This window comes from Amorphotheca resinae (genome assembly GCF_003019875.1).
Source record: "Amorphotheca resinae ATCC 22711 unplaced genomic scaffold M430scaffold_6, whole genome shotgun sequence".
Lineage (NCBI taxonomy): Eukaryota > Fungi > Ascomycota > Leotiomycetes > Helotiales > Amorphothecaceae > Amorphotheca > Amorphotheca resinae.
In genome coordinates this window covers 1,487,774-1,508,586 of record NW_020194476.1, presented here as the reverse complement: position 1 = coordinate 1,508,586, position 20,813 = coordinate 1,487,774, and the positions used below count along the sequence as shown (strand labels likewise).

The window sequence follows — 20,813 nt, the reverse complement described above, 5'->3', positions numbered from 1 at the left end:
GAAGGTTAGGTCTCTCCAAAAGTACCTCCGATTAGGGGGTTCGCGAAGGGATTTGACTATGGGCATACTATGAGATCCAACAGGTCAAACCTGATTATGCGGATTTGTCTTCATAAGACATGGCTCTTGTCCAGCAGGATTGGGACAGAAATCGAATCCCGAGATCTCAGAGCGATAATATTATTCCGGTTCCCTAACAGACTATGTGCGTACGTCTGGGTGTTCCTAAATACCACGTTGAACTGATAAAGAACCGCAATCCGATATACACTCATGCAAAGCCCAACCTCTTCCAGATAATGATCTGCTTCGTTGGACAACAAGCAGGCACATCGGCATCCTCGATCAGATCTAAAATCACCATATTAGTTCACCCTGTTTTCGACACGCTTGCAAGCTTGCCGGGGTCATTGAAATCTGCTGGTATTGAGCCAGAAAAAGCAGTGAGCTAGACGAGTCAAGCGTTGTGGGTGTCGTTAAACCAAGGTAGTTATTTTTATAGCGAAAGGTGTCACAATAGAAATGAGGGGGGAACTGTCGTCTTCGTGTTGGGTGTTTTTGTTGGGGGGGGGGGGCGTATATACACCGAGTTACTATTAAGCATGAAGTCTCTTACAGACTCCTGCCTCGAGGCACAATGTCCCGCAGCTAGGTTGCTTCACACTGTGATGATACACATTGAAAGCGGCATTTTGACCTCTTTTGGTATTTCTTACCCCCAGCCATGGTAAGAAGAGGGATATGGCATTGGTACATCGTGGCTTACTTCAGATTTTAAGAGAGCTCTGCGGATAAGAGTCGCATAAATTTCCCTCCCATTAAATGGGAAGTAGCTATACGGGGTAAGCTGAGCTGAAGCTGACTGAGATCTCCTATTAGAAGATTCACAGTCTCAGAGTTGTTAATTCAAGAAATGTCCCTGTATCCTCTATTATGCTGAACCCTCTGGTATCCATTCACGGATACTAGAGTTGAATATCAAGTATGGGTGACGAGTATTGCATGATTTGTTGTAAATGGGACAAGGAAAACTCGAGGGGCATATGGAGTTGAGCAATACACTTCTGATATTCTCCAGAATCGTTAGTTGAGATATCGTGGAAGCGTGCCCGTGTCATGTGCAATGACGAATAAGAACGACTGAATTTGCAAATCGGCGACCACCATCTCGTAGTTTCGTAGTTTTGTAGGAGCAAACAATTTATAAAATCCCACTCTACATAAAGGCGCTTCCTGAATTTTACAACCAAGAGCATCTGCAATCAACTGCCAAAATGAGAGCATACTGGTACGATAACGACGATGTATGGTACTCGACCCCTCTCTCGCAAAGCCACCCCGCTGACCTTAGCCAGAGCGTTGACCAGCGCGAACTCCACGACTCCGGTCGCGAGGTTCCCCAGGAGTATCTCTCCAAGCTGGGAGTCCTCTACTATCGGTTCTCCGACGTTGCAGATGTCGACAAGCTTGCCGCCGAACGAAGCTACAAGAATCGCGATGTGATCACCGTATCCCCAGAGAAGATGGGCGATGTCTACGAGGAGAAGGTCAAGATGTTCTTCGACGAGCACTTGCACGAGGACGAGGAGATCAGATATATCAGGGACGGTACTGGGTTCTTTGATGTCAGAAGTGAGGGTGACGAATGGGTTCGCATCCATTTGGAAAAGGACGACTTGATCGTAAGTTGATGGTGGTGCTCCCTGGCGGGGTACATCTCTGACTGGGTATCAGATTCTACCGGCTGGTATCTACCACCGTTTCACAACAGACAACAAGAACGTGAGTTTGGAGGCCCCGTGGTGTGGTCCAGCGCGCTAAGTTGATGCAGTATATTCAAGCCATGAGGCTTTTCAAGGAGGAGCCGAAGTGGACGCCTTTGAACCGTGGCCCGGAAGTCGATGTCAACCCCTATCGCAAGGAATACCTACAGGCCCGGACTGCTGCTATTGCCGGCTAGAGAGGGATTGATGGGGTTGAGTTATGATTGTCTACGAATCTAGAAATACCAGAGCACTGTTTGCTAAATATCCCACGGCCATGAGGATCTTTGGCCCTCTGTCCACCTGTCTTGATTGTGTTAGCTGAGCATCTCTTTCTCTGTCTTCCATCATGATAGTTTAGCCACTATAATGCCAACGAATACCTAAATGCTCTTGATCTCTTGATTCATAGCTACCTAGGTTCATCACTACCGTACTGGCTATTAAACCCGTTCATGGTCTGATCGCAAGACCAAACGGAATACAGGAAATATGTATCTATAGAAATGTAGGCATCAGCAAGAGATAGAGATGGTAAGACTGAGATATGAGTGTTCCCATGCAAGCCGAAAAAATGTTGTTCCTGATACCCCGCATGGACCCCGGGCTCAATATGCACATTGCCCCCGCCTATTTTATCTTTATATTTGCGGTTAACGTCCTTGGTGTCTTACATCGTAAATAAGTAGCGCCAGTTACTGTACCTCGACAACGTTCAGTCGGGAAATCGATCCTGCACCATAATGCCATGAGTTAAGGCGGCCAATGACAGACACATAAGAGGCAATGGAGGCCCATGATGGAGGGCATCACGAACCGGCCCATAATGGAGAAGGCATGTCGCCGGGGAGCAGCAAGACGACACAGTTGCAGCTGCCAGTGAGCTGCGATCCTCCCGGACCTGCGAATCCTCCTAAGCAGCTTGTATGGATTGTGAGTTGCCGTTCTATATGTTTATGTACTATCGCTTCTAAGACGAGGCAGCAATCCCCACGAGGGTTCATGCGGCTGTTCTTCGACAGAGTTCCGGACCTCTACTAGCATCCATGGCTGACTCTGCTCCTAGATATTTGGCAGTACAGGGCATATGGGGAGGAGCCTTGTGCGCTCCTGTCTAAACCAAGGCGACCTTGTTGTGGCAGTCGGACGAACCTTCGAAAATACCCTGGAATCGATGCAGGGCTGGCATGAGAACTGCCTTGGCACGCTCTGCGACGTCCGGGCACGAGAGTCGGTGGGAGAAGTAATCGAAAAAGGGATCAAGCACTTTGGGCGCGTCGACGTGATCGCCAACTGCTCCGGATATGGGGTCATCGGCGCATGTGAGGACCAGGACGAGCACGAGGTCCGGAACCAGTTCGAGACGAACTTCATGGGCACGTTGCATATTATACAGTTGAGCCTGCCGTATTTCAGAGAGCAGGGGGCGGGCAGATATCTCATTTTTAGTTCGACGTCGGGGGCTCTGGGTGTACCGGGACTGGGACCTTATTGTGCGACGAAATATGCGGTGGAGGGCTTGATTGAGGCCATGCTTTATGAGATCGATTCGTTCAACATCAAAGCTACGCTTGTGGAACCTGGTCTGGTAAGGAGAGATGAACCGGATTGGGACTCGAATCCACTGCCTACCTGGGGGCACTTCTTGATCAAGCCAGCAAGTGAGCCGTATTCGCAAGCTACGTCGCCGGCTCTGCATGCGAAGAGAATGGTACAGTGGCTGGGGGACAAACAGCCTACTAGTGCTGTGAAGTGCGCGGAACTGGTTTGGCAGTTGGGACACTGCTCTTATCCGCCGTTGAGATTATTGCTAGGAAGCTATGCCATCGAAAGCATCCGAGATCGCCTACGGTCTATTATTGAAGAGTTGGAGGATTGGAAGCATTTACATTTCCCCGTTGCCCCTGATGCACCTATTACTGAAGAGAAGGAAGAAGAGGGAGAAGATGCTGGGCGAACGGACACTGGCACGTGAATTGAAGAGCATCTTTCGTTCATGAATATATGGTATCATTTGATTATGCAGAACCTTTCTCCCCCTTGAATTCCCAGTGCACATGCAGCTTATGCGAAGAGATACCCTATACCCTATACCCTTCGACCAGAACTCCCATTAGACTCCGCCCTATGCTAAACCAATGCCGTAACGCTCGTATACTATCGTACCTCAGGTGCAGGAACTGCTGCAGCCGCAAGCTCATTGTTGAATTCATCTGCCGTCTCCACCCTGGGTCTCCTTTCGAATATCCTTCTCCACCACATCGGGGGGTCGAGCGGACGAGAACCATTATGCAATGGGGGATACACATCCGAGAAGAAGTACCACACGTGCCCAATAACAACACCCATGATCTCATCCTTTGGGATCGTTCCGTGCAATATCAGACTGAACCCCATCAGTACCCACGGCAGGTACGGCGCCGTGAAGACCAACAGGCCGAGGAAGCTTAGTCGGGTATCTGGGTTGCGTCGCGACCAGATGTAGACAAGGGTCGATGATAGTGGATGTCCAAGGAACGGCATGGATACCAGAGGAGAAATACATATCAAACAGGTCGTTGCATAGAGTAACAACCAAGAGAAGTGCGCCGGTGACCGACCGGATGATTCCTCCAATAATCGTGAATACCGCTGGAGGAAGAAGACGTGGAAGACCAGATCCAGCGAGAGGGGACCGAAGTAGAGGAAGGTTGTGAGGAGGCGCCAGTACTATGCATTGTTAGCTGTTGGTATTCCCAAGTGGGCAGACTGAGTTGGACTTGGCAGACCTGAGACTTGACGAAGACGGCTCGGAAGCTGTAAAATAGTTGGAAGGGAGTAACGATCTGACATTGTACGAGGACACTTGTCAGAACTGTGGCCGTTGTCCACCATCTGGTGCAGAGCGGCATCTCCCAAAACCAGGTCTCGAGGGGAAATCCGGCCTGCCCTCCAATGCCACCCTCGCCTCCCATCATCTGATCCATCTTGCCGCTGTAAGAAGTACGGCGAAGGAAGACAGTGCTTGGAGTTTCGGATGTAATGCAGAGAGAGAAAGGGAGAAGAGAGACTTAGTTGACGAGTCGCGAAGTGAAAGGTAGTGGCGGCATACAAAGAGAGGGAATGGAGGGGGATATGTTGGCTTTCAACGATCTGATCGAGGTGGCCTCAGGGCGCTCGGCAGTGGGACAGATAGCAGCCGTAAGATGTGGCGGGTACTTTGGCCTTCGATGACACCAACCGGCAGGCTATTTGAGAGCGCGCGGCTACAATACCCGAGACCAAGCGCCTTTGGTTATCCGGCGTTGCTATTGGGATTCGAAACTAAGGTAAACAACCTGTCGAATTGCTTCTTTTGTACCTGACATCCATTGTTAGGCTCGTCAGGGTCTTTTCGATTGCTATTCGACGCGCTCTACCGCCGACATACGTGGCGCTTCTATCTGCATATAGGTACTTCGCCCATACGCGTTGCCGTGGTGACTTCGCGTCAGCGTCAATTGTGGAATTATCCAACCCTTTGGCGCCCCTACCCACATTCCGATCTCAATTGAGCCGTCACGCTTCTCTGTCGCATTGCTGAAAGAGACTGGTGGTTACATTCCTTAACAGACACTCGGCCTACTAGGGCGCGCCAAACCTCCTCTTCACCATGTCGCAAGCTCGGAGGAGAGGGCCAAACCTTGGTGAATCTTCTACACCTGGTTCGGGAAGGAAAAAAGGTCGTCCTGCTGCTGCTGCGATGCCCCCCAAGACAGCAGGAAAGCGAGTGAGCACAGGTAGTCGTTTGAGCGGCGGAAGCGCAATTGCTCGTGAGTCCCATTGTCGCAGGGCGCATGTTCGCGCGCGCGCGCCGCGGGACAACGCGTCTATGTACCTACTTACTTCACGTCGGCGCTTTGCTAATACTGAGATGTGCAGCTGGCGACCCTTTACCCCACCGCAAGAAGCGTCGCTATAAGCCCGGAACCGTTGCGCTCAAAGAGATCCGGAAATTCCAATCCTCCACAGATCTTCTGCTTCTAAAACTTCCTTTCTCCCGACTGGTACGTCCCCCTGTCCTACATGCACATCAAGCAAGCGCACATACTGAGTTTGGCGTACACAGGTGCGCGAAATTGCTCTTACTCTGCGGCCGGTCGGAGAGGGCATGCGTTGGCAATCGCAAGCTATTCAGGCTCTTCAAGAAGCGTCCGAAGCCTTCCTTGTTCACCTCTTTGAAGACACAAACCTGTGTGCTATCCACGCCAAACGAGTCACGATCATGCAAAAAGATATACAGCTCGCGAGACGTATTAGGGGTGCCTGGGGTGGGCTTGGGTAATAGGGTTTTTGATACTTGAACTGGTCGATTTCGATTTATGTACTTGCGGAACTGGAACTTGGCCCGTTGGCGTTTTCGGGGGTGGCAGGTTCAGCACAAATGGCTCTATCTTCTACTAATCATGATTCCAGCTGTATCAATGACTGTGGTGCTAGGATGACAGATTACTCTGAGCAATGATTCAGCAATGGATGCCTACGCGCATATCACTGCAGCCACAAGTTTCACACGGCATGCCACTGGCGCTGAACTCGTGGGTATAGTATGCCAGATTGATTCGTTATTCATTGTCCGATTCAGCTATAAGTGACCGTGGTCCCCTCTTCTGCCGGCTCTAAGATCTTCCACTCGCATTTTATATCCTTTTTGCTAAACATGTCCAAAATGACCTTCGCAATCTTATCAAAGTTGTCCGTGGCCAACGCTAGTATTGTAGGTCCAGCCCCTGACAAGCAGATTCCGCAAAGCCCAGGGTGAGACTTTGGAGTCACAGAAAGTAAGATCTCTGGCAGACCAGGTATCAATTCCTTCCTGTAAGGCTGATGAACCTTATCTTGCATGGCCAAGTAAATCTGCTCTGCGTTTGGCGGTGATCGACCAAGAGCGACGGGAAGAAGAGCTATTCGTTGGAGGTTGAATACTACATCCGCTCTTGAGTATGAAGTTGGTAAAACGCCACGGGCTTTTGCGGTGGCTACCTCGAACTGAGGAATGATGGCAATGGCTTTGATCTCTTTCGCCCAGGGGAATTTCATGTAGTGGCCAATTCCGATCGGCGGTTCTGGCGGTTCCAAGCCGGTATCCACGCCACCTGCAGGTTCGGGAAGGACTTCACTAAGAGGGATCTCTTTCCTCTCTGTGTCTTCTGGGCTCAAATCGTTCAAATAGGTCCCTACGAATCCCCCGTAGAGCGCAGCTGCGACGTTATCCGGATGGCGCTCTGGGAAGAGTTAGATACATAGATGAGAACTAGGACTGGAGTACAGCGTACCTATCATTAGGCAGTAATCCAGCATCCTGGCTTTCGACAGGCCGAGCTTTCCAACTTCATTCGCGAGCACAACACCAGCGACGACCGCCGCGCCCGAGGATCCTAGACCACGACCGAGTGGAATTGGATTGATTATGTGGACCTTTGTCCCCACGGGGAATACGCGTTGCTTATGACATCTCAGAACATATAATGCTGTCCTCGTAATGAGGTTGCTGTCGGCGGTGAGCGGCACCTCGCCCTCTCCATCACCTTCATAGGAAATCTCACAATTGAGAGGCGCACCCGAAGCCGTGGCTGGAGATATATCGACGCGCAGTTCTAGCCATATCGAGAGAGCTAGACCAATGACATCGAAACCCGGTCCAATGTTCGCGGATGAGCAAGGCACTCCTGTTTTGCGGGGTCAGTTCCAGCGGTGTCAATTGCGCGCGCAGCATGAAAAACTGGTACGGACTTATGGTTATCATTTTGTCTGAGCGATTCGGGTTCGGGTTCACGCGCAAAGAAGTAACTCTCCCTTAAGGAGAGAAGGATCGAGGCAAGTTGCGGTGTAATGTAGCAGTGCGAGGTGAAATTTGTTTTCAACTTTCTTCAGCCTTGTGGGAGCATGACTCCACGGTCACTAGCGGCCGACTTCGCCAGTTCCCCCGCCAAGACGAATTCGATGTACACAGGACCCAGGTACCTATTATTAGCTTCCTGATCTACTATACTGGACAACGCAAAAGCCACACATAGCAAGCAATCAGCCACAGCAATTATCATGGAATTGTTCTATGAACACCTTGTAGTCTGTCTCTTGTTCATCTGAAGCATGGTAACGTAACTACTTGCGCTCTAAACCCTCTGGCGGACAAAGTACCGCTCAATACTTTTCTCTACCCATGCGCCTTGGACACCCTGTTCAATCCCAAGACGACAAGTTTTTCAGGACACAGCCTTTATCTGATCCAGTCCGAGGTACAAGCTTCCCAACCGTAAAGACCGTCTCGCCTGCTGCCTCGAGCTCCTTGATGGCTTGCTGTGCGTTGCTTCCACTGACCACGGCAACCATACCCACTCCGGTGTTGAACGAGCGTGCCATCTCTTCAGATGCGACATTGCCCGCACGCTTCAGCCACTTGAAGACAGCAGGCAACTGCCATGTGGATACGTCGATCTCAGCAGATAGATGTTGAGGTAACATCCGGGGAACGTTTTCCAACAAGCCACCTCCGGTGATGTGAGAGAGCCCCTTAACAAGTCCCTTGTTGATGACATTTAGGAGAGGACAAACGTAGATTTTGGTAGGGGTTAGCAAACTCAATCCAACTGTAGTTGAGTTGTCCCAGGGGGCAATGTCTGAGTATGACACCTTCTCCCTCTCCAGGATTCTTCGTACTAACGAGAAGCCATTCGAATGTACACCACTCGACGCTAGCCCTAGTAGAATGTCACCTTCAACCATCTGTTCTTTCTGCGGCAGTCTCAGATCCTTTGACATTGTTCCAATTGCAGCACCAGCGGCGTCGTAGTCATCGCGCTGGTACATGCCAGGCATTTCAGCCGTTTCTCCACCCACAAGGGCGCATTTCGACTGAATGCAGCCGGCTGCGACCCCTTCAACAAAGGCCGCAGCATTCTCAAGCTTCAATTGACTACATCCATAATAATCGAGGAACATGAGAGGCTCTGCGCCTTGAACGACTAGGTCATTAACGTTCATAGCAACGAGATCGATGCCGACAGTATCATGCTTGTTCATTGCTTGAGCAATCATGAGTTTTGTGCCAACGCCATCAATAGCACCCACCATGATAGGTGCATTGGTGTAGCCAGCCTTGGCTAAGTCGACCTCTCCACCGAAGCCACCAATTTCTGCATCGGCTCCAGGTCTCCGTGTAGAAGCAACGGCTTTCCTAATGCGTTCGACGAATTCGTTACCAGCGTCAATGTTGACTCCGGCCGAGGCATAGGTAAGCGCTTCCTTGGTAGAAGCCTTTGGCTTGAATGCCCGGTGTGCGATGTCCTTTCTGTAGAACATCTTGTCGAATTTGATGAATTCCACCCCTGCGTATGCCTTCTTCACTGCTTCCTCCAGATTCTCAGCTGTGGCTTGCGCTGCGATGACACGGCCGCCAGAAGTTTGAAGCTGCCCATCTTTGATGACTGTGCCAGCGTGGAAAATATTTGTATCGGCAGGTGGTGAATCGACCTTCATAGGTGTGCCTTTTGCATAAGAGCCAGGGTATCCGCCTGCGGCTACAACAACTGTGGCACTGGATTTCGCATCGATTTTGACTGATACACTATCAAGCCATCCTTCTGTGCAAGCAATCATAATTTCTGCAAGGTCTGTATCCTTGCTTATCAGGGGTAAGAGCGTCTGTGTCTCTGGGTCTCCAAAGCGGACATTGTATTCCAAGCATTTTGGGCCGTTCTTTGTGATCATCAAACCGGTGAACAAAGTCCCAACGAACGGAAAGCGCTCTTTTCTCATGCCGTCTATGGTAGGTTGAAGAACTGTTCGTTCAATTTCTTCAATCAACTCCTTCGTGGCAATATTTGTAGGCGCATAGCAGCCCATTCCACCAGTATTTGGTCCTTGATCACCATCAAAAATCCTCTTATGGTCCTGCGCGGGAGGTAATGATCGGATCGTGTAACCATCACTGAAAGTAAGGATGCTGAGCTCATCACCTTCCAAAAACTCCTCAATCACAACTTCGTCTCCAGCTGACCCGAACTCTTTGTCAACCATGATCTCCTTCAATGCTGCGTGTGCTTCTTCCTTAGTCGCAGGAATGATGACACCTTTTCCAGCTGCCAAACCGCTCGCCTTGAGCACAACATTATGATCGACGCTGTCGAGGTATTTCTTCGCTTTTTCGTAATCCGAGAAGTTCTCGTAGGCCGCAGTAGGGATGTTGTATTTCTTCATGAAATCCTTCGAGAAGGTCTTGCTCCCTTCCATACGCGCCGCCAATTTGGAGGGCCCGAAACACCGGATTCCAACTGCCTTGAAGTAGCCCTCGATGCCGTCAACCAGCGGAGCTTCCGGTCCAGGCACCACCAGGTTGACATTGTGCTTCTGCGCCAATGCTACAAGACCGGGGTAGTCGTCCGCCTTGACACTGTTATTGTTGGTAACCTTCGGGCAGGTCGACGTTCCACCATTACCCGGGACCGCAATTATCGACTCCACCAAGGGCGACTGACTGAGCTTCCAAGCAAGCGCATGTTCGCGGCCGCCATTTCCAACCAGCAGGATGCGAATGCGGTCCATCTTTGTTTGATTGGGCGAGAGCAACGTTGAAGGTTGGATTCTGAATTATGAAGCCCAGTCCATGGGTTGCGTACAACGAGTTGTGAGAATATTTATTCTTAGTGGGGTAAGAAAAAATCACACGGCAGAAAAGCGTCCCAAATTAAGCTTAAATTGAAGCGACACCGCTTCCACGTGAGGTTACCTATCACATTACCGTTTCAATGGCAGGATAATACTGTAAGATGGAACCAGGCTAAGAAAATCCATAAAACCGACCATAATCCCTCTATAGAATATAACTTCCAAACTAGGTAGTTATATCTGGTACCGCTTTACGCCCATAAAACTGTTGTGGTTGTTGGTACTCGAGGCCTACCTACGGAGTAATACAAGAGGAATACGGAGTAGTTTTACAGTACAGCGCACTGACAAAGAGCTTGAGCCCTGAAGACTGGAGCGATAACAGAGCCTGATAAGCGAGGCTTCACCAGAAGAGGGGCAAACCCCTCTTGATAAAGAAGATGTTTCCTCGGAGGTAAAGCAGGTGAGGAAGATGGTCGCCTCTAGTCCTGCGAATTGGGATTCAAATCTAGCGCCCCCAGTTGTCGAGCCTAGACCATTAGATTCCAATCCATAGGATGGATAAGTTTCAAGAAAAGACCCTGGAAAATCCCTTATTATCGCTTTGGGCGCCATTTCGGTAGTTCAAAACTACACACTTCATAAGGTAGTTGTACAGCAATCCATAAGCTTCATCACCATTTCTTGCGCAATCAGTATGAATTTGGGCAGATCTGCCTTCATTCCCGCAAAAGAATGGTATATCGAGGTATATCGTAAGTCAAGATCCTCCGAAAACCAAATTTCAAAGCTTTTCAACGCACCACGCCACCCGGAGAACAAAAGGAAAATCTACCACCCGCGCCCTTGCATCTTGTCCTTTGCGTCCATCAAACCGACATTAAGTCCCACCATCGCCTCACCCAGATCCTCGCTCACAGCAGCCAGCACCTTGGGGTCCTTGTAGTGGGTAACAGCCTGCACGATAGCCTTGGCTCTCTTCGCGGCGTCACCGCTCTTGAAGATACCACTTCCAACGAACACACCATCACATCCCAGTTGCATCATCAGCGCCGCATCAGCAGGGGTGGCAACTCCTCCTGCAGCAAAGTTGACGACCGGCAGTCTTCCCAACTTCGCAGTCTCCTTCAGGAGCTCGAAAGGAGCACCGATCTCCTTAGCGAAGATCCGCAACTCTGCGTCAGACATAGCAGATGCCTTTGCAATCTCAGCATTGACAGTCCGCATGTGTCTAACCGCTTCGATGACGTCTCCGGTACCGGCCTCACCCTTTGTGCGGATCATAGCAGCACCTTCGCTGATACGGCGGAGGGCTTCACCCAGGTTTCGGCAGCCGCAGACGAAGGGGACGCCGAAGTTGTGCTTCTCGACGTGGTGTGCGTGGTCGGCGGGAGTCAGGACTTCGGATTCGTCAATGTAGTCTACGCCAATGGCCTCGAGGATCTGCAGATCATTTGTAAGTCTTATGCGGGGTCGAGAGGGGCTCGGTGGCAACGTACCTGGCACTCAACGAAGTGACCAATTCGTGCCTTTGCCATGACGGGAATCGTGACAGCAGCCATGATCTCCTTGATCATCTTCGGGTCGGACATGCGTGCTACACCTCCCTGGGCCCGGATGTCTGCTGGTACGCGCTCTAAAGCCATAACTGCACAGGCTCCTGCCTCTTCTGCGATTTTAGCCTGGAGTGGCGAAAGTCAGCATTTTCTCAATGAGTTTGAAAGGGGCCCTTTTTTTTTGCATACTTGCTCGGCATTGACAACATCCATAATGACTCCTCCTTTCAACATGCGTGCAAGACCAGTCTTGACGGTAAAGCTGGACTCGGGGCTGCCATTCTGGGCGATGCCTGAGCCGCCGTTGATGGGAAGTTCGGTAGCCATTCTGCAATTGTGGTTGATCGCTGGGGAGTTTGCGGGTGGTGGGAATCAATGAAGACTTGAATTGAGAGAATTAAGAGATTGAAAAGGCTCGAAGAAGTCGGATGGCAATGGGAAAGTGGAGTGGCTCGAGTGGAGACTAGGTGCCGAATAGGACTAGTATCCGGTATTGGGAAGTAAGTCTGCAAGGGCGGGATTTGATCAGGTTTCCAGGGATTCGCTGTGACAGATAAGTATCGAGTGCGTATCTTGATCGGGGGGGAAGAGGAAGAAGGTCGATCTTTATCCAATTCATTATCCTAATAATCAATAATGGCCAAGGCAAGGTACGCAGGAAGTCAATATGCAAATCGATAGAGAGCCGAATTCGGCCTGCTTGGCAGTTGTTCGCAGGTGACTCAGCGCGGTATACGAGAAGACCGACTGAGAAGCCCTGCGAGCAAATGGACCCCTCATGTGCCCCTCCATATTACGTAAGCACCCTGCCACCCGAGCCCGCCGAGGCCAGGTACTCCAGTCTCCGGGCGGCGGGCCCTGGAGAAAGGCCGTGTGACACTGATGTCACCCAAGCAACGCCCATCTCCGTGTGTACAGTGCAGGTCCCGTAGCACCGCGTACGGCGTAGTAGTATTATCAGATTTGAGGCTCCCTTACATTGAAACCTCCAAGCTACAGTAGCCCTGCTCCTCTCTCTACCTTATCCATCTATCTTTTCCCGCCCCCCTGTCCGCCGCGCTGCGCATCCATCCCACCAATAACATTACAACAATGGCGTCCATCTTTCTGCGTCCCCTGCTCCGCCCTCAGTCTCTGGGAATGGGCCTCGGTCTCTCGATTGCAGGCTATCATGCCTTGCATCAGAGGCCCGTACGTCTAGATGCGCCTGTGTTACAAGGAGATTCCTATGGGAGGAACGCACAAACCCCGGTACGACGCAATGGTCCATTGAACCCCAGAGCCGTGCGGCAGATAAGTAGTGGTTCGATTACAGGTACACGTCCAAGTCTAGAGAGCCGTGGCATAGGAACTCATGTGTCTTAGGACTATGCGCAGGTCTAGCTGTCAGTACATTCTCGAGGTTGTTGGCGCTCCTTATCGGACTACTGGTTGTGGGGGTTCAGGTCAGTGCCCCTAAAATGTGACGATAAGCTACCTTGCTGATGAGGATGCACATAGTGGGCTTCGAGTTACGGCATCAATGTGATACCGTATAAGAGACTGCAAAACTACGTCACGAGCATCGACCTCCGTTCCGCAGTCGAGGATAATGTGGCATTCAAAGTCTCCTTCGGGACCACCTTTGCTCTAGCAGCATTCATGAAATTCTAAACCCGTTATAAAGATACCACCGAGCGCTTCCTTCCATGCCGTCCCTTGCATTACCATTGCATTACCGCCCTCAATTACTTCCGCCAGTTCAGATAGGTGTCGTCTCACGTTCTAGCCATTTCATCGCAATCGAACCCGGTTTGAAGAAGTCCTTTGTCTTGGCATGAATATCGGCATGATATTCGTTCAGCCAATGCTTTTCTTTCCTCGTCAGGAGACTCTCGTCAATCAATCTGCGGCAGTAAGGGACCATGGTAACATGCTCAAAGCCCAAGTAGGGTTTGTCCCCGAACTTGTGCTCTGTTTCGACCTCTTTCACCATGATGATGTTCTCGATTCGGATTCCGAAGGACCCGTCTTCGTAGTATCCAGGCTCGTTTGATATCACATTTCCTACTGTCAGAGGAACTTCAGAGTATTGTATTCTAGTTCCGATGCCAATCGGTCCCTCATGTACGTTCAAGTATGAGCCTACGCCATGACCAGTGCCATGTCTATAGTCCAGACCGTTTTCCTATTGATTTGTCAGTGTATGCATGGGTAATGGGGGCTGCCTTATCCTACCCATAAGAATTGTCGCGCCAGAGTATCCAGGGCAAATCCACTTGTTCCTTTGGGGAATACAGCAACATCAAGAGCAATATTCCCTTTCAGTACCAGAGTATAAGCCTTCCTCTCCATTTCTGTTGGCTCACCAAAATGGAGTGTGCGTGTAGTGTCCGTCGTACCATCCAGGTATTGAGCTCCAGAATCACACAGATACACTGCGTTTGGATCTATGACTGAGCAGTTACCGCGTTCGGGCTTATAGTGGATCACAGCCGCATTGGGACCTGTAGAGGAGATAGTATCAAAGGACAATCCCACAAAGTGCTTGTGTTTTGATCGAAACTCTTCCAACTTATCTGCAGCAGTGACTTCGTCAATTACCGCCTTTTCAACAGTGAGTTGATGTTCAAGCCATGCAAAATACTCGATCAAAGCCGCTCCGTCTCTTATATGGCATGCCCTCATGCCTTCAAGTTCGGTCTCATTTTTCACTGCTTTAGCATCTCCAATAGGACTCCGTATTTCGTCCACTTTAGCCTCTCCGCCCAGTGATCGCTTCAGTGCCCACGAGGTTCTATTCGACACAAGAAACTTTTTGATTTTGGGCTCTTCTTGGCTTTCGTCGTTTGGAGTATCTAATGACTGACTCAATGCTGCACTGTCGTCAAAAATCTTCTCGTATGGGCGGACAGAAACTCCATAGTCTGCGAGATAGGTCCTGCATTCGCTGCTCAGCTTCGAAGAATCGACGTAAAGCGTAGCGGTAGTGGGAGTGATTGCAGCGTATGAAAAGAATACGGGATTGTAGGGAATATCGTTGCCTCGTAGATTGAACAGCCAGGCAATTTCGTCCAACATTGAAACGATGAATCCAGAGCTCTGCTTCTTTTCTAGGTCCTTTCGAAGCTCCTCCAGCTTTGTCTTGACGTCCTTCCCCGAAAATCCTTTCGTAAGAACGTTCACCGGTTCGCTGGGCCTCGGAGGACGTTGGTCTCCCCAGACCAAATCTACAAGATTCTCCTCTATTGCTATCAAGTCTTGGCCGCCGCGTTTCTTGATCCTGTCGGCCAGTTTTCGGGCGTCAGGAGCAGATATGACAGTAGGATCAACGCCCACAATCTTGCCTCCCTCTGATTGCTCTGCTGACCATTCTTGCCATGTCGGTACGTCTTGAAGGCCTTGTTTAAGTAGAAGCCAGTTCTCGTCCAGTTGTTTCGAGGCTTGGTTAAAGTATCGACCGTCCGTTGCTAGAGCGGCCTTATCATGCGTGACCACAGCGCACCCAGCAGAACCCGAGAAGCCCGATATAAACTCTCTCCTTGCATCGCATGGGGCGATATATTCCGAGGAATGGCTGTCCTCAGACGGAATGACTGGAAGCTGCATCAGCAGTTGCGAGTTTATGGGGTCTCGTGCACTCACATACTGTAAATATCGACCTTATGTTGCTTCATAAGATGCCTTAACTGAGCAAGACGCTCGCTCGTATTCACCTTCTCCATGTCTACTGTAAATCAGTTAGAATTAGCACCTTTGGTCAAAGGGTAGGACCTGCCGGAGTCAAAAAGACTGCTTGTAGAACTGGAGCTGTATCGAATGCAGATGTCAAAGTTTCGATATCGGAATTGGTTGAGAACGGGAGACCTGGGTCTGGTATATATATTACGGAGGGGACGGAGGTATCTCATTGATCCAGATACCTTTTCCCAACCTGCAGACGAGCTTCGCAGATTTTTGAAAATGGGGTTCGCAAGGAAGGAGCTTCCTAAACAGTCGGTCGTGGAGAAGAGTTCTTTGGAAATACACCGTGGAAGGCTCCCTTCGGCTTAGGAACCTTGCCTCAGGCAGAAATCGCGTACAATTGCATTTTCAAACTTTTGGGGGTGGTTTGGCAATTCCTCAATATTCCCTGTCTGGATCGCAGGTAATGCAAAGGCCCGAATCTGAAACGTTTGTCAATGTTGACGTAGATTCAACTATGTTAAATATGGCTTGACGTTTCTTGGCTCTTTGACATGCCCTGTCTGATTCGCTTCATCTCTTGTCCTACCCGTACCACCATCACGGCTCGTGAATGCAGTCATGGCGAACATGGATGAGGGGCAAATACCCACTTCGCTGGAGGAAGTAGAAGCGGTAAGTTAATTTCTAGAATTGGTCATTTATGGGCAGTTCCTTGACTTCGAATATATCCTCAATCTCTCCCTGGTGCTCTTGCCACGAGCTCTTGTTACCAAGGAAGCTGTCGACCTCTTCCATATTGAGGTCTTTTAAGAGCACGTTGGCTAATGAATCATAGTTGATTCTCCAGTTGTATCAGCCTGGAGCATCAGAGAAGGTTTCAAAGACCCAAGAAACCTTGCAAAAACTCCAGCGATCTCCTGAAGGATGGCAGCTGGCAAATAGTCTGCTTGGAAATAAGGCAGAAAGTGTAAGATTCTTTGGGGCACTCACTTTCATTGTCAAACTCAACACCGATGCGTAAGTCTCAAATTGGAAACTTCTTTCGGATATCTAATAAGTGACCAAGAAAATCTTTGAATGACGATGACGCCCAAGCCTTGCTTGGGACTCTCATCGGCTGGCTGATACGTTGTCTTGAAAATGGTGAGGGTGCACTTGTCATAAGGAAACTTTGCTCGACTTTAGTTGCGTATTTCCTTCAATTCTCTGTGTCCTGGACCAGATGCGTCAAACATCTCATGTATTGCCTCTGTACCGATCAGGTCACACCTTACGGCACTATTGAAGAGTCGCCTGAGACTGCGTTTCTTATACAGAATATTACCGCCAATAAGGCGATTATAATCCTTTGGTTCGCTGCCAACCTCGTTGAAGAGGTTGGGAAGACGGATTCCAGTTCTATGAAGCAGTTGAGTCCAGAACATACTTCTATTTAAGATATCAAGCTAACCTATGAACCAGACATAGATTTCATCGGCGAGTAGCACCAAATGCTGACGACATTGTCCCATTAATCCAGAAATATATCTCAGACAATTCTTCAGGCGCTGATAGCAAAGTTCGTCAGGAGGCGATGCGATGTTTCCAGGTTCGTCCTCCTTATATTTATTCCCCCCTCAGCAAAGATCCGATACATAGAAAGGGTCAGCTGTTATTCCGTTGATATCACTGTGTTCTAATGGCAATGCTAACTTGCTAGGCATGGGTGTCCTATTCACATCGGGCTTTCGTTGATGACGAGATCGTCCTTGATCCTCTACAGACTTTGACAAAGCCAGCTATCATGTGTCTCGTGGATGACACTTTGTATGAGACTACCGTGGAACTCTTCTCGGACGTACTTGCAAATTACTCAAAGTTCCTTCGCAAGGAAGATTTCACGCTTCTCTACTCGATCTTTAGCAGCCCTTGGGCTCAGGAGCGATACGAGCGATTGGTCAAAGGCGATTATGACTTTGACTCACTCCAATTTGGTCTTTTCCTGATCGCCTTTGGCGATGCAACTGTCGAGGACCTTATTAAACAGGCTGATAGCGATGCTCAATGCGAACATGTCCTCTCGGCTCTCTGCGGCCTTCTCGGTGCAGAAGGGTATGCCGTCTATGAGGATAAGGTCTTCGTTCCCGCATTGGAGTTTTGGAATACCCTTGTAGAAACTATGCTAGATCATACCTACTCCCAACTTGGAACACACCCATCTTGGCTTGCGGGGCCGATGCGATACGTCATGCAAGCCATCCAAAAGTGTTGGAAAAAGATACAGTTCCCACCTCCCCATGAATTTCGTTCTTGGGACTCAGTGGATCGAACTGGATTCAAAGATGCTCGAAGAGATGTGGGAGATATACTCGAAAGTTACTATCTCGTGGCTGGAATTCCAATACTCGATGTCTTTATCGACCTATCTCGACAGTCTATCAATGCCGGAAATTGGGCTGAACTTGAGGCATCTCTATACTGTCTAACTCGGTTCTCCGATTGCCTAGCCAGTGACAAGAGGTGTGACGAATACTTGCACAAGATCTTCGAGCCCTCTTTATTCGCGGTGTTCACAAATCCACCGACTGAGATCCCTGTCCAGACCATGAAAACCTTCCTTGCTTTATTCTCTGGATATCCGGACTATTTTCAGAGGCATACGGATAACCTGCCATCTGCACTGAATATTGCATTTGGGACTATCAGTACCCCAGCCTTGGCAAAGTCGGCGTCAAATGCAATCGTCAAGCTCTGTTCGGATTGCCGAACTGTTCTCATCCCTGAATTGCCCGCATTCCTCCAGCAGTTCAGTAACATTACTCACGCTTCTCTAGATAGCAATGTCAAAGAGGGGATCTTGGAAGGCATAGCCTCAATAATCCAGGCTCTCCCCATCGAGAGAGCTAAGGTCGCACCGTTAGGACAACTTCTGCATTTCGTCGAAGCAGATGTTGAGCGATGCCTAAGTCTCATCTCCCAGCAGCCAGCCGCAGATCTTTCGACTCTGAATACCTCCAACATTCCACCTAACTATGACACCGCTTTGGAACTTGGCCTCATGGCTTTGAGATGCCTTGCGAGCATTGCAAAGGGAATTCAAGTTCCAACGGATAAACCGGTTGATCTGGAGAAAAAGACGACAACACCTCCTTTCTGGACTACTGGCGAAGGTTCGGTTATTCAGCAACGCATCATCTCGGTGATTGTTAGGACGTATGATGCCCTTTACTTCCGTAGCGAAATTGTCGATGCTGCTTGCTGTGTCTTCCAAAACGGGTTTGTAGAGATAGAACCTGGGCCATTCGTATTTCCCCCTATAACTGTGGCCCAGTTCTTGATCAAATCGGGCCCCCTCACCCCACAACTTGGAACTGTTATCAAAACAGCATGTTCTCTCATCAGCTCCCATAGATCGGATGACCGTATCGACGAGGTTATTAATGCATTACTGAATTGGATTGCTCAGCTGCTACAGAACCTAGGCGGTAAGTTGGAAAAAAACTCCCCTTCCTCTCAAGATCTCCACATTATGTCCAATGGTCATTCTGTCTATGTGCAACACATGGATGAGATGTGGTGGCAGATACTTTACACTGTCAATATTCGATGTGCTTGAATGCAGTGGCTAATGCTCTTCTAGAGCCAAGCAATGACCCCGAAATTGCCCAAAATGGGATTGATTTGCTATACCGCCTCATTCCGACCTACGTGAACAACCTTCTGAGCCATCAGCCTTCGTCATTGGAATTTCTCTTCGTATTTACTCTCAAAGCTCTCACTGGAAGTGACCCGCTGCCGAAAATTTCTGCCGCGGACTTTTGGGTATGTTTGATACAAAAGGCCAGTTTTACCTGCTCTACTAATCATCTACACAGAGTGCTTTTGTTAGTCTCCAGAACCAGGAATTTCCCTTGCAAGGATCTATAGATGCTGCACTTCAACATCTAGGGCCACTCCTCGCACAGGCGCTCATCTACAATATCGGTGGCAATGCTGCACGTAGCGATTTGGACAAGCTCTCGGAGCCGCTCAAGAAGCTTGTTGTCCGCCAGGTTCAGGCTAAAAGTTGGCTTGAGGCTGCACTGCTCGGCGATAATTTCCCTAGTAACAAGGTTACGGACAAAGAAAAGATGACTTTCTTGCAGAAAGTAGTGAAGTATGTTGAACCTATCTCTCCTACATATAGTTGTACTGACACAACGCAGTCTTCGTGGAGCTAGAGGTACGAATCAAGTTGTCCGCGAATTTTGGCTGGCATGTCGTGGATCGAATTTCGCATATGCCTCATGAGGTCGCAGTTCACTGCACGGGATGCGTGCTGGAGAGGTCAGAGGCCTACGAGATTGCAATAATGGAGACAGGATTATGATAATAGCATGGCCCCTATGGTCTACGAGTGTACTCGAAACAAAGATGATGAGAAGCAGACATTGAGAGCTTGTAAATTGACTGATTCAGCAAACTTTTCAGTTCAAGAAAGCTCGGATGAAGTACAAAGCCTGCACTTCGAATGCAGAGATAGAATAGAATAAAATCATATCAACCGATACAATTGCTAGATTCATTTCCGCGGTGGAAATCTCGGCAGAGGCCAATCTTGAACGTTCAATCAAAGACTACCTACGCAATTGCTTGAGAAAAAGAGGTTTCGCCTGTCACCGGGTGACGATTGATTTGGGAAGACTTCGGGAGTCGCTTTATTACATAATAACCGGGCAGTAACGACGGGTAAAAGAGTGACGGCACAACTGAAGCTCAACTCTTTCTACAGCACCGTTTTCTAAATTCAACAAGCCTTTCAAATTTCGGACAGTTGAGAAAAGACACCCGAATGGTCGAGACTGCAGCGGCAAGCGGACGAAGAACTTCCAACGTTTTACCCAGTGAATGACGGTAAAAATAACCACACCGAACGGCTACTTGTAGTCACGTCCAAGGTCACGTCTTGAGAGCAATGATTTTGATTATCTTCCGATAGCATGCTTGCTCATCGCTATTATCCTATCCACCATGGGAGAAGCGGATAAGGGAGACAGTTCCCGGCGTGGATTTGCTCAAGTCTCGTGCAAGTGCCATATGAGCCTTCGCCGTCCAGGTAATGTTTTACTTCCCATCTTATATAAATATCATATTCTATGGCTCGTTCGAGCATTCGAGCTGAGTACACGGTGGGATCAGGCTATCTGATATCCGGTGCCAGAACCCTGCTAGGGCGTAGTCCTCA

General features: G+C 49.4%; 10 protein-coding genes across 10 annotated transcripts; 5 read left to right on the top strand and 5 right to left on the bottom strand.

The window, feature by feature from the left end:
- Nucleotides 1–1,134: 1,134 nt before the first annotated feature.
- M430DRAFT_121477 (hypothetical protein) lies at nt 1,135–1,939 on the top strand (the record flags this gene model as incomplete). The annotated part of the gene is made up of 4 exons (XM_024861806.1): nt 1,135–1,304; nt 1,356–1,682; nt 1,735–1,782; nt 1,832–1,939. Coding segments are annotated over exons 1-4 (513 nt in total), but the record flags the coding sequence as incomplete, so codon positions are not given.
- Nucleotides 1,940–2,600: 661 nt separating this feature from the next.
- On the top strand, nt 2,601–3,738 carry M430DRAFT_102391 (hypothetical protein; the record flags this gene model as incomplete). Its single annotated transcript, XM_024860791.1, has 2 exons — nt 2,601–2,696; nt 2,830–3,738. The coding sequence occupies 2 exons, from the start codon at nt 2,601–2,603 to the stop codon at nt 3,736–3,738; spliced, it is 1,005 nt and encodes a 334-aa protein (XP_024721061.1).
- Nucleotides 3,739–3,920: 182 nt separating this feature from the next.
- Nucleotides 3,921–4,717, bottom strand: M430DRAFT_102592 (hypothetical protein; the record flags this gene model as incomplete). The annotated part of the gene is made up of 2 exons (XM_024860807.1): nt 3,921–4,472; nt 4,532–4,717. The coding sequence occupies 2 exons, from the start codon at nt 4,715–4,717 to the stop codon at nt 3,921–3,923; spliced, it is 738 nt and encodes a 245-aa protein (XP_024721060.1).
- Nucleotides 4,718–5,081: 364 nt separating this feature from the next.
- On the top strand, nt 5,082–6,337 carry M430DRAFT_140190 (hypothetical protein). The gene is made up of 3 exons (XM_024862653.1): nt 5,082–5,554; nt 5,664–5,788; nt 5,851–6,337. The coding sequence occupies exons 1-3, from the start codon at nt 5,395–5,397 to the stop codon at nt 6,064–6,066; spliced, it is 501 nt and encodes a 166-aa protein (XP_024721059.1). The 5' UTR covers nt 5,082–5,394; the 3' UTR covers nt 6,067–6,337.
- M430DRAFT_121464 (hypothetical protein) lies at nt 6,297–7,624 on the bottom strand. The gene is made up of 3 exons (XM_024861805.1): nt 7,515–7,624; nt 7,058–7,450; nt 6,297–7,006 (listed from the first exon to the last, which is right to left on the bottom strand). Exons 1-3 carry the CDS (start codon nt 7,525–7,527, stop codon nt 6,363–6,365), a joined length of 1,050 nt encoding a protein of 349 aa, XP_024721058.1. The 5' UTR covers nt 7,528–7,624; the 3' UTR covers nt 6,297–6,362.
- A 104-nt stretch (nt 7,625–7,728) lies between these two features.
- M430DRAFT_242916 (hypothetical protein) lies at nt 7,729–10,433 on the bottom strand. The gene has a single exon (XM_024865042.1). The coding sequence runs from the start codon at nt 10,323–10,325 to the stop codon at nt 7,965–7,967; it is 2,361 nt and encodes a 786-aa protein (XP_024721057.1). The 5' UTR covers nt 10,326–10,433; the 3' UTR covers nt 7,729–7,964.
- A 786-nt stretch (nt 10,434–11,219) lies between these two features.
- Nucleotides 11,220–12,556, bottom strand: M430DRAFT_58820 (hypothetical protein; the record flags this gene model as incomplete). The annotated part of the gene is made up of 3 exons (XM_024868759.1): nt 12,134–12,556; nt 11,888–12,070; nt 11,220–11,831 (listed from the first exon to the last, which is right to left on the bottom strand). The coding sequence occupies exons 1-3, from the start codon at nt 12,269–12,271 to the stop codon at nt 11,220–11,222; spliced, it is 933 nt and encodes a 310-aa protein (XP_024721056.1). The 5' UTR covers nt 12,272–12,556.
- A 271-nt stretch (nt 12,557–12,827) lies between these two features.
- Nucleotides 12,828–13,985, top strand: M430DRAFT_140180 (hypothetical protein). Its single transcript, XM_024862652.1, has 3 exons — nt 12,828–13,259; nt 13,310–13,389; nt 13,445–13,985. Exons 1-3 carry the CDS (start codon nt 13,037–13,039, stop codon nt 13,595–13,597), a joined length of 456 nt encoding a protein of 151 aa, XP_024721055.1. The 5' UTR covers nt 12,828–13,036; the 3' UTR covers nt 13,598–13,985.
- Nucleotides 13,686–15,648, bottom strand: M430DRAFT_19300 (hypothetical protein; the record flags this gene model as incomplete). Its single annotated transcript, XM_024864046.1, has 3 exons — nt 13,686–14,111; nt 14,162–15,519; nt 15,573–15,648. The coding sequence occupies 3 exons, from the start codon at nt 15,646–15,648 to the stop codon at nt 13,686–13,688; spliced, it is 1,860 nt and encodes a 619-aa protein (XP_024721054.1).
- Nucleotides 15,649–16,119: 471 nt separating this feature from the next.
- Nucleotides 16,120–20,121, top strand: M430DRAFT_140175 (hypothetical protein). The gene is made up of 8 exons (XM_024862651.1): nt 16,120–16,282; nt 16,446–16,627; nt 16,677–17,018; nt 17,072–17,198; nt 17,310–19,074; nt 19,230–19,411; nt 19,465–19,745; nt 19,795–20,121. The coding sequence occupies exons 1-8, from the start codon at nt 16,229–16,231 to the stop codon at nt 19,877–19,879; spliced, it is 3,018 nt and encodes a 1,005-aa protein (XP_024721053.1). The 5' UTR covers nt 16,120–16,228; the 3' UTR covers nt 19,880–20,121.
- The last annotated feature ends 692 nt before the right edge of the window (nt 20,122–20,813 follow it).

Excerpts from the sequence above, each read along its gene's own strand:
- M430DRAFT_140190 (XM_024862653.1), top strand. The coding sequence starts at position 5,395 with ATGTCGCAAGCTCGGAGGAGAGGGCCAAACCTTGGTGAATCTTCTACA. Across the intron at positions 5,555-5,663 it reads CGGCGGAAGCGCAATTGCTC|CTGGCGACCCTTTACCCCAC; the intron begins GTGAGTCCCATT and ends TGAGATGTGCAG. Across the intron at positions 5,789-5,850 it reads AACTTCCTTTCTCCCGACTG|GTGCGCGAAATTGCTCTTAC; the intron begins GTACGTCCCCCT and ends TGGCGTACACAG.
- M430DRAFT_121464 (XM_024861805.1), bottom strand. Across the intron at positions 7,007-7,057 it reads GGATTACTGCCTAATGATAG|AGCGCCATCCGGATAACGTC; the intron begins GTACGCTGTACT and ends AACTCTTCCCAG.
- M430DRAFT_242916 (XM_024865042.1), bottom strand. The coding sequence starts at position 10,325 with ATGGACCGCATTCGCATCCTGCTGGTTGGAAATGGCGGCCGCGAACAT.
- M430DRAFT_140180 (XM_024862652.1), top strand. The coding sequence starts at position 13,037 with ATGGCGTCCATCTTTCTGCGTCCCCTGCTCCGCCCTCAGTCTCTGGGA. Across the intron at positions 13,260-13,309 it reads AAGTAGTGGTTCGATTACAG|GACTATGCGCAGGTCTAGCT; the intron begins GTACACGTCCAA and ends CATGTGTCTTAG. Across the intron at positions 13,390-13,444 it reads TACTGGTTGTGGGGGTTCAG|TGGGCTTCGAGTTACGGCAT; the intron begins GTCAGTGCCCCT and ends GGATGCACATAG.
- M430DRAFT_140175 (XM_024862651.1), top strand. The coding sequence starts at position 16,229 with ATGGCGAACATGGATGAGGGGCAAATACCCACTTCGCTGGAGGAAGTA. Across the intron at positions 17,019-17,071 it reads GATTCCAGTTCTATGAAGCA|ACATAGATTTCATCGGCGAG; the intron begins GTTGAGTCCAGA and ends CCTATGAACCAG. Across the intron at positions 17,199-17,309 it reads AGGCGATGCGATGTTTCCAG|GCATGGGTGTCCTATTCACA; the intron begins GTTCGTCCTCCT and ends CTAACTTGCTAG.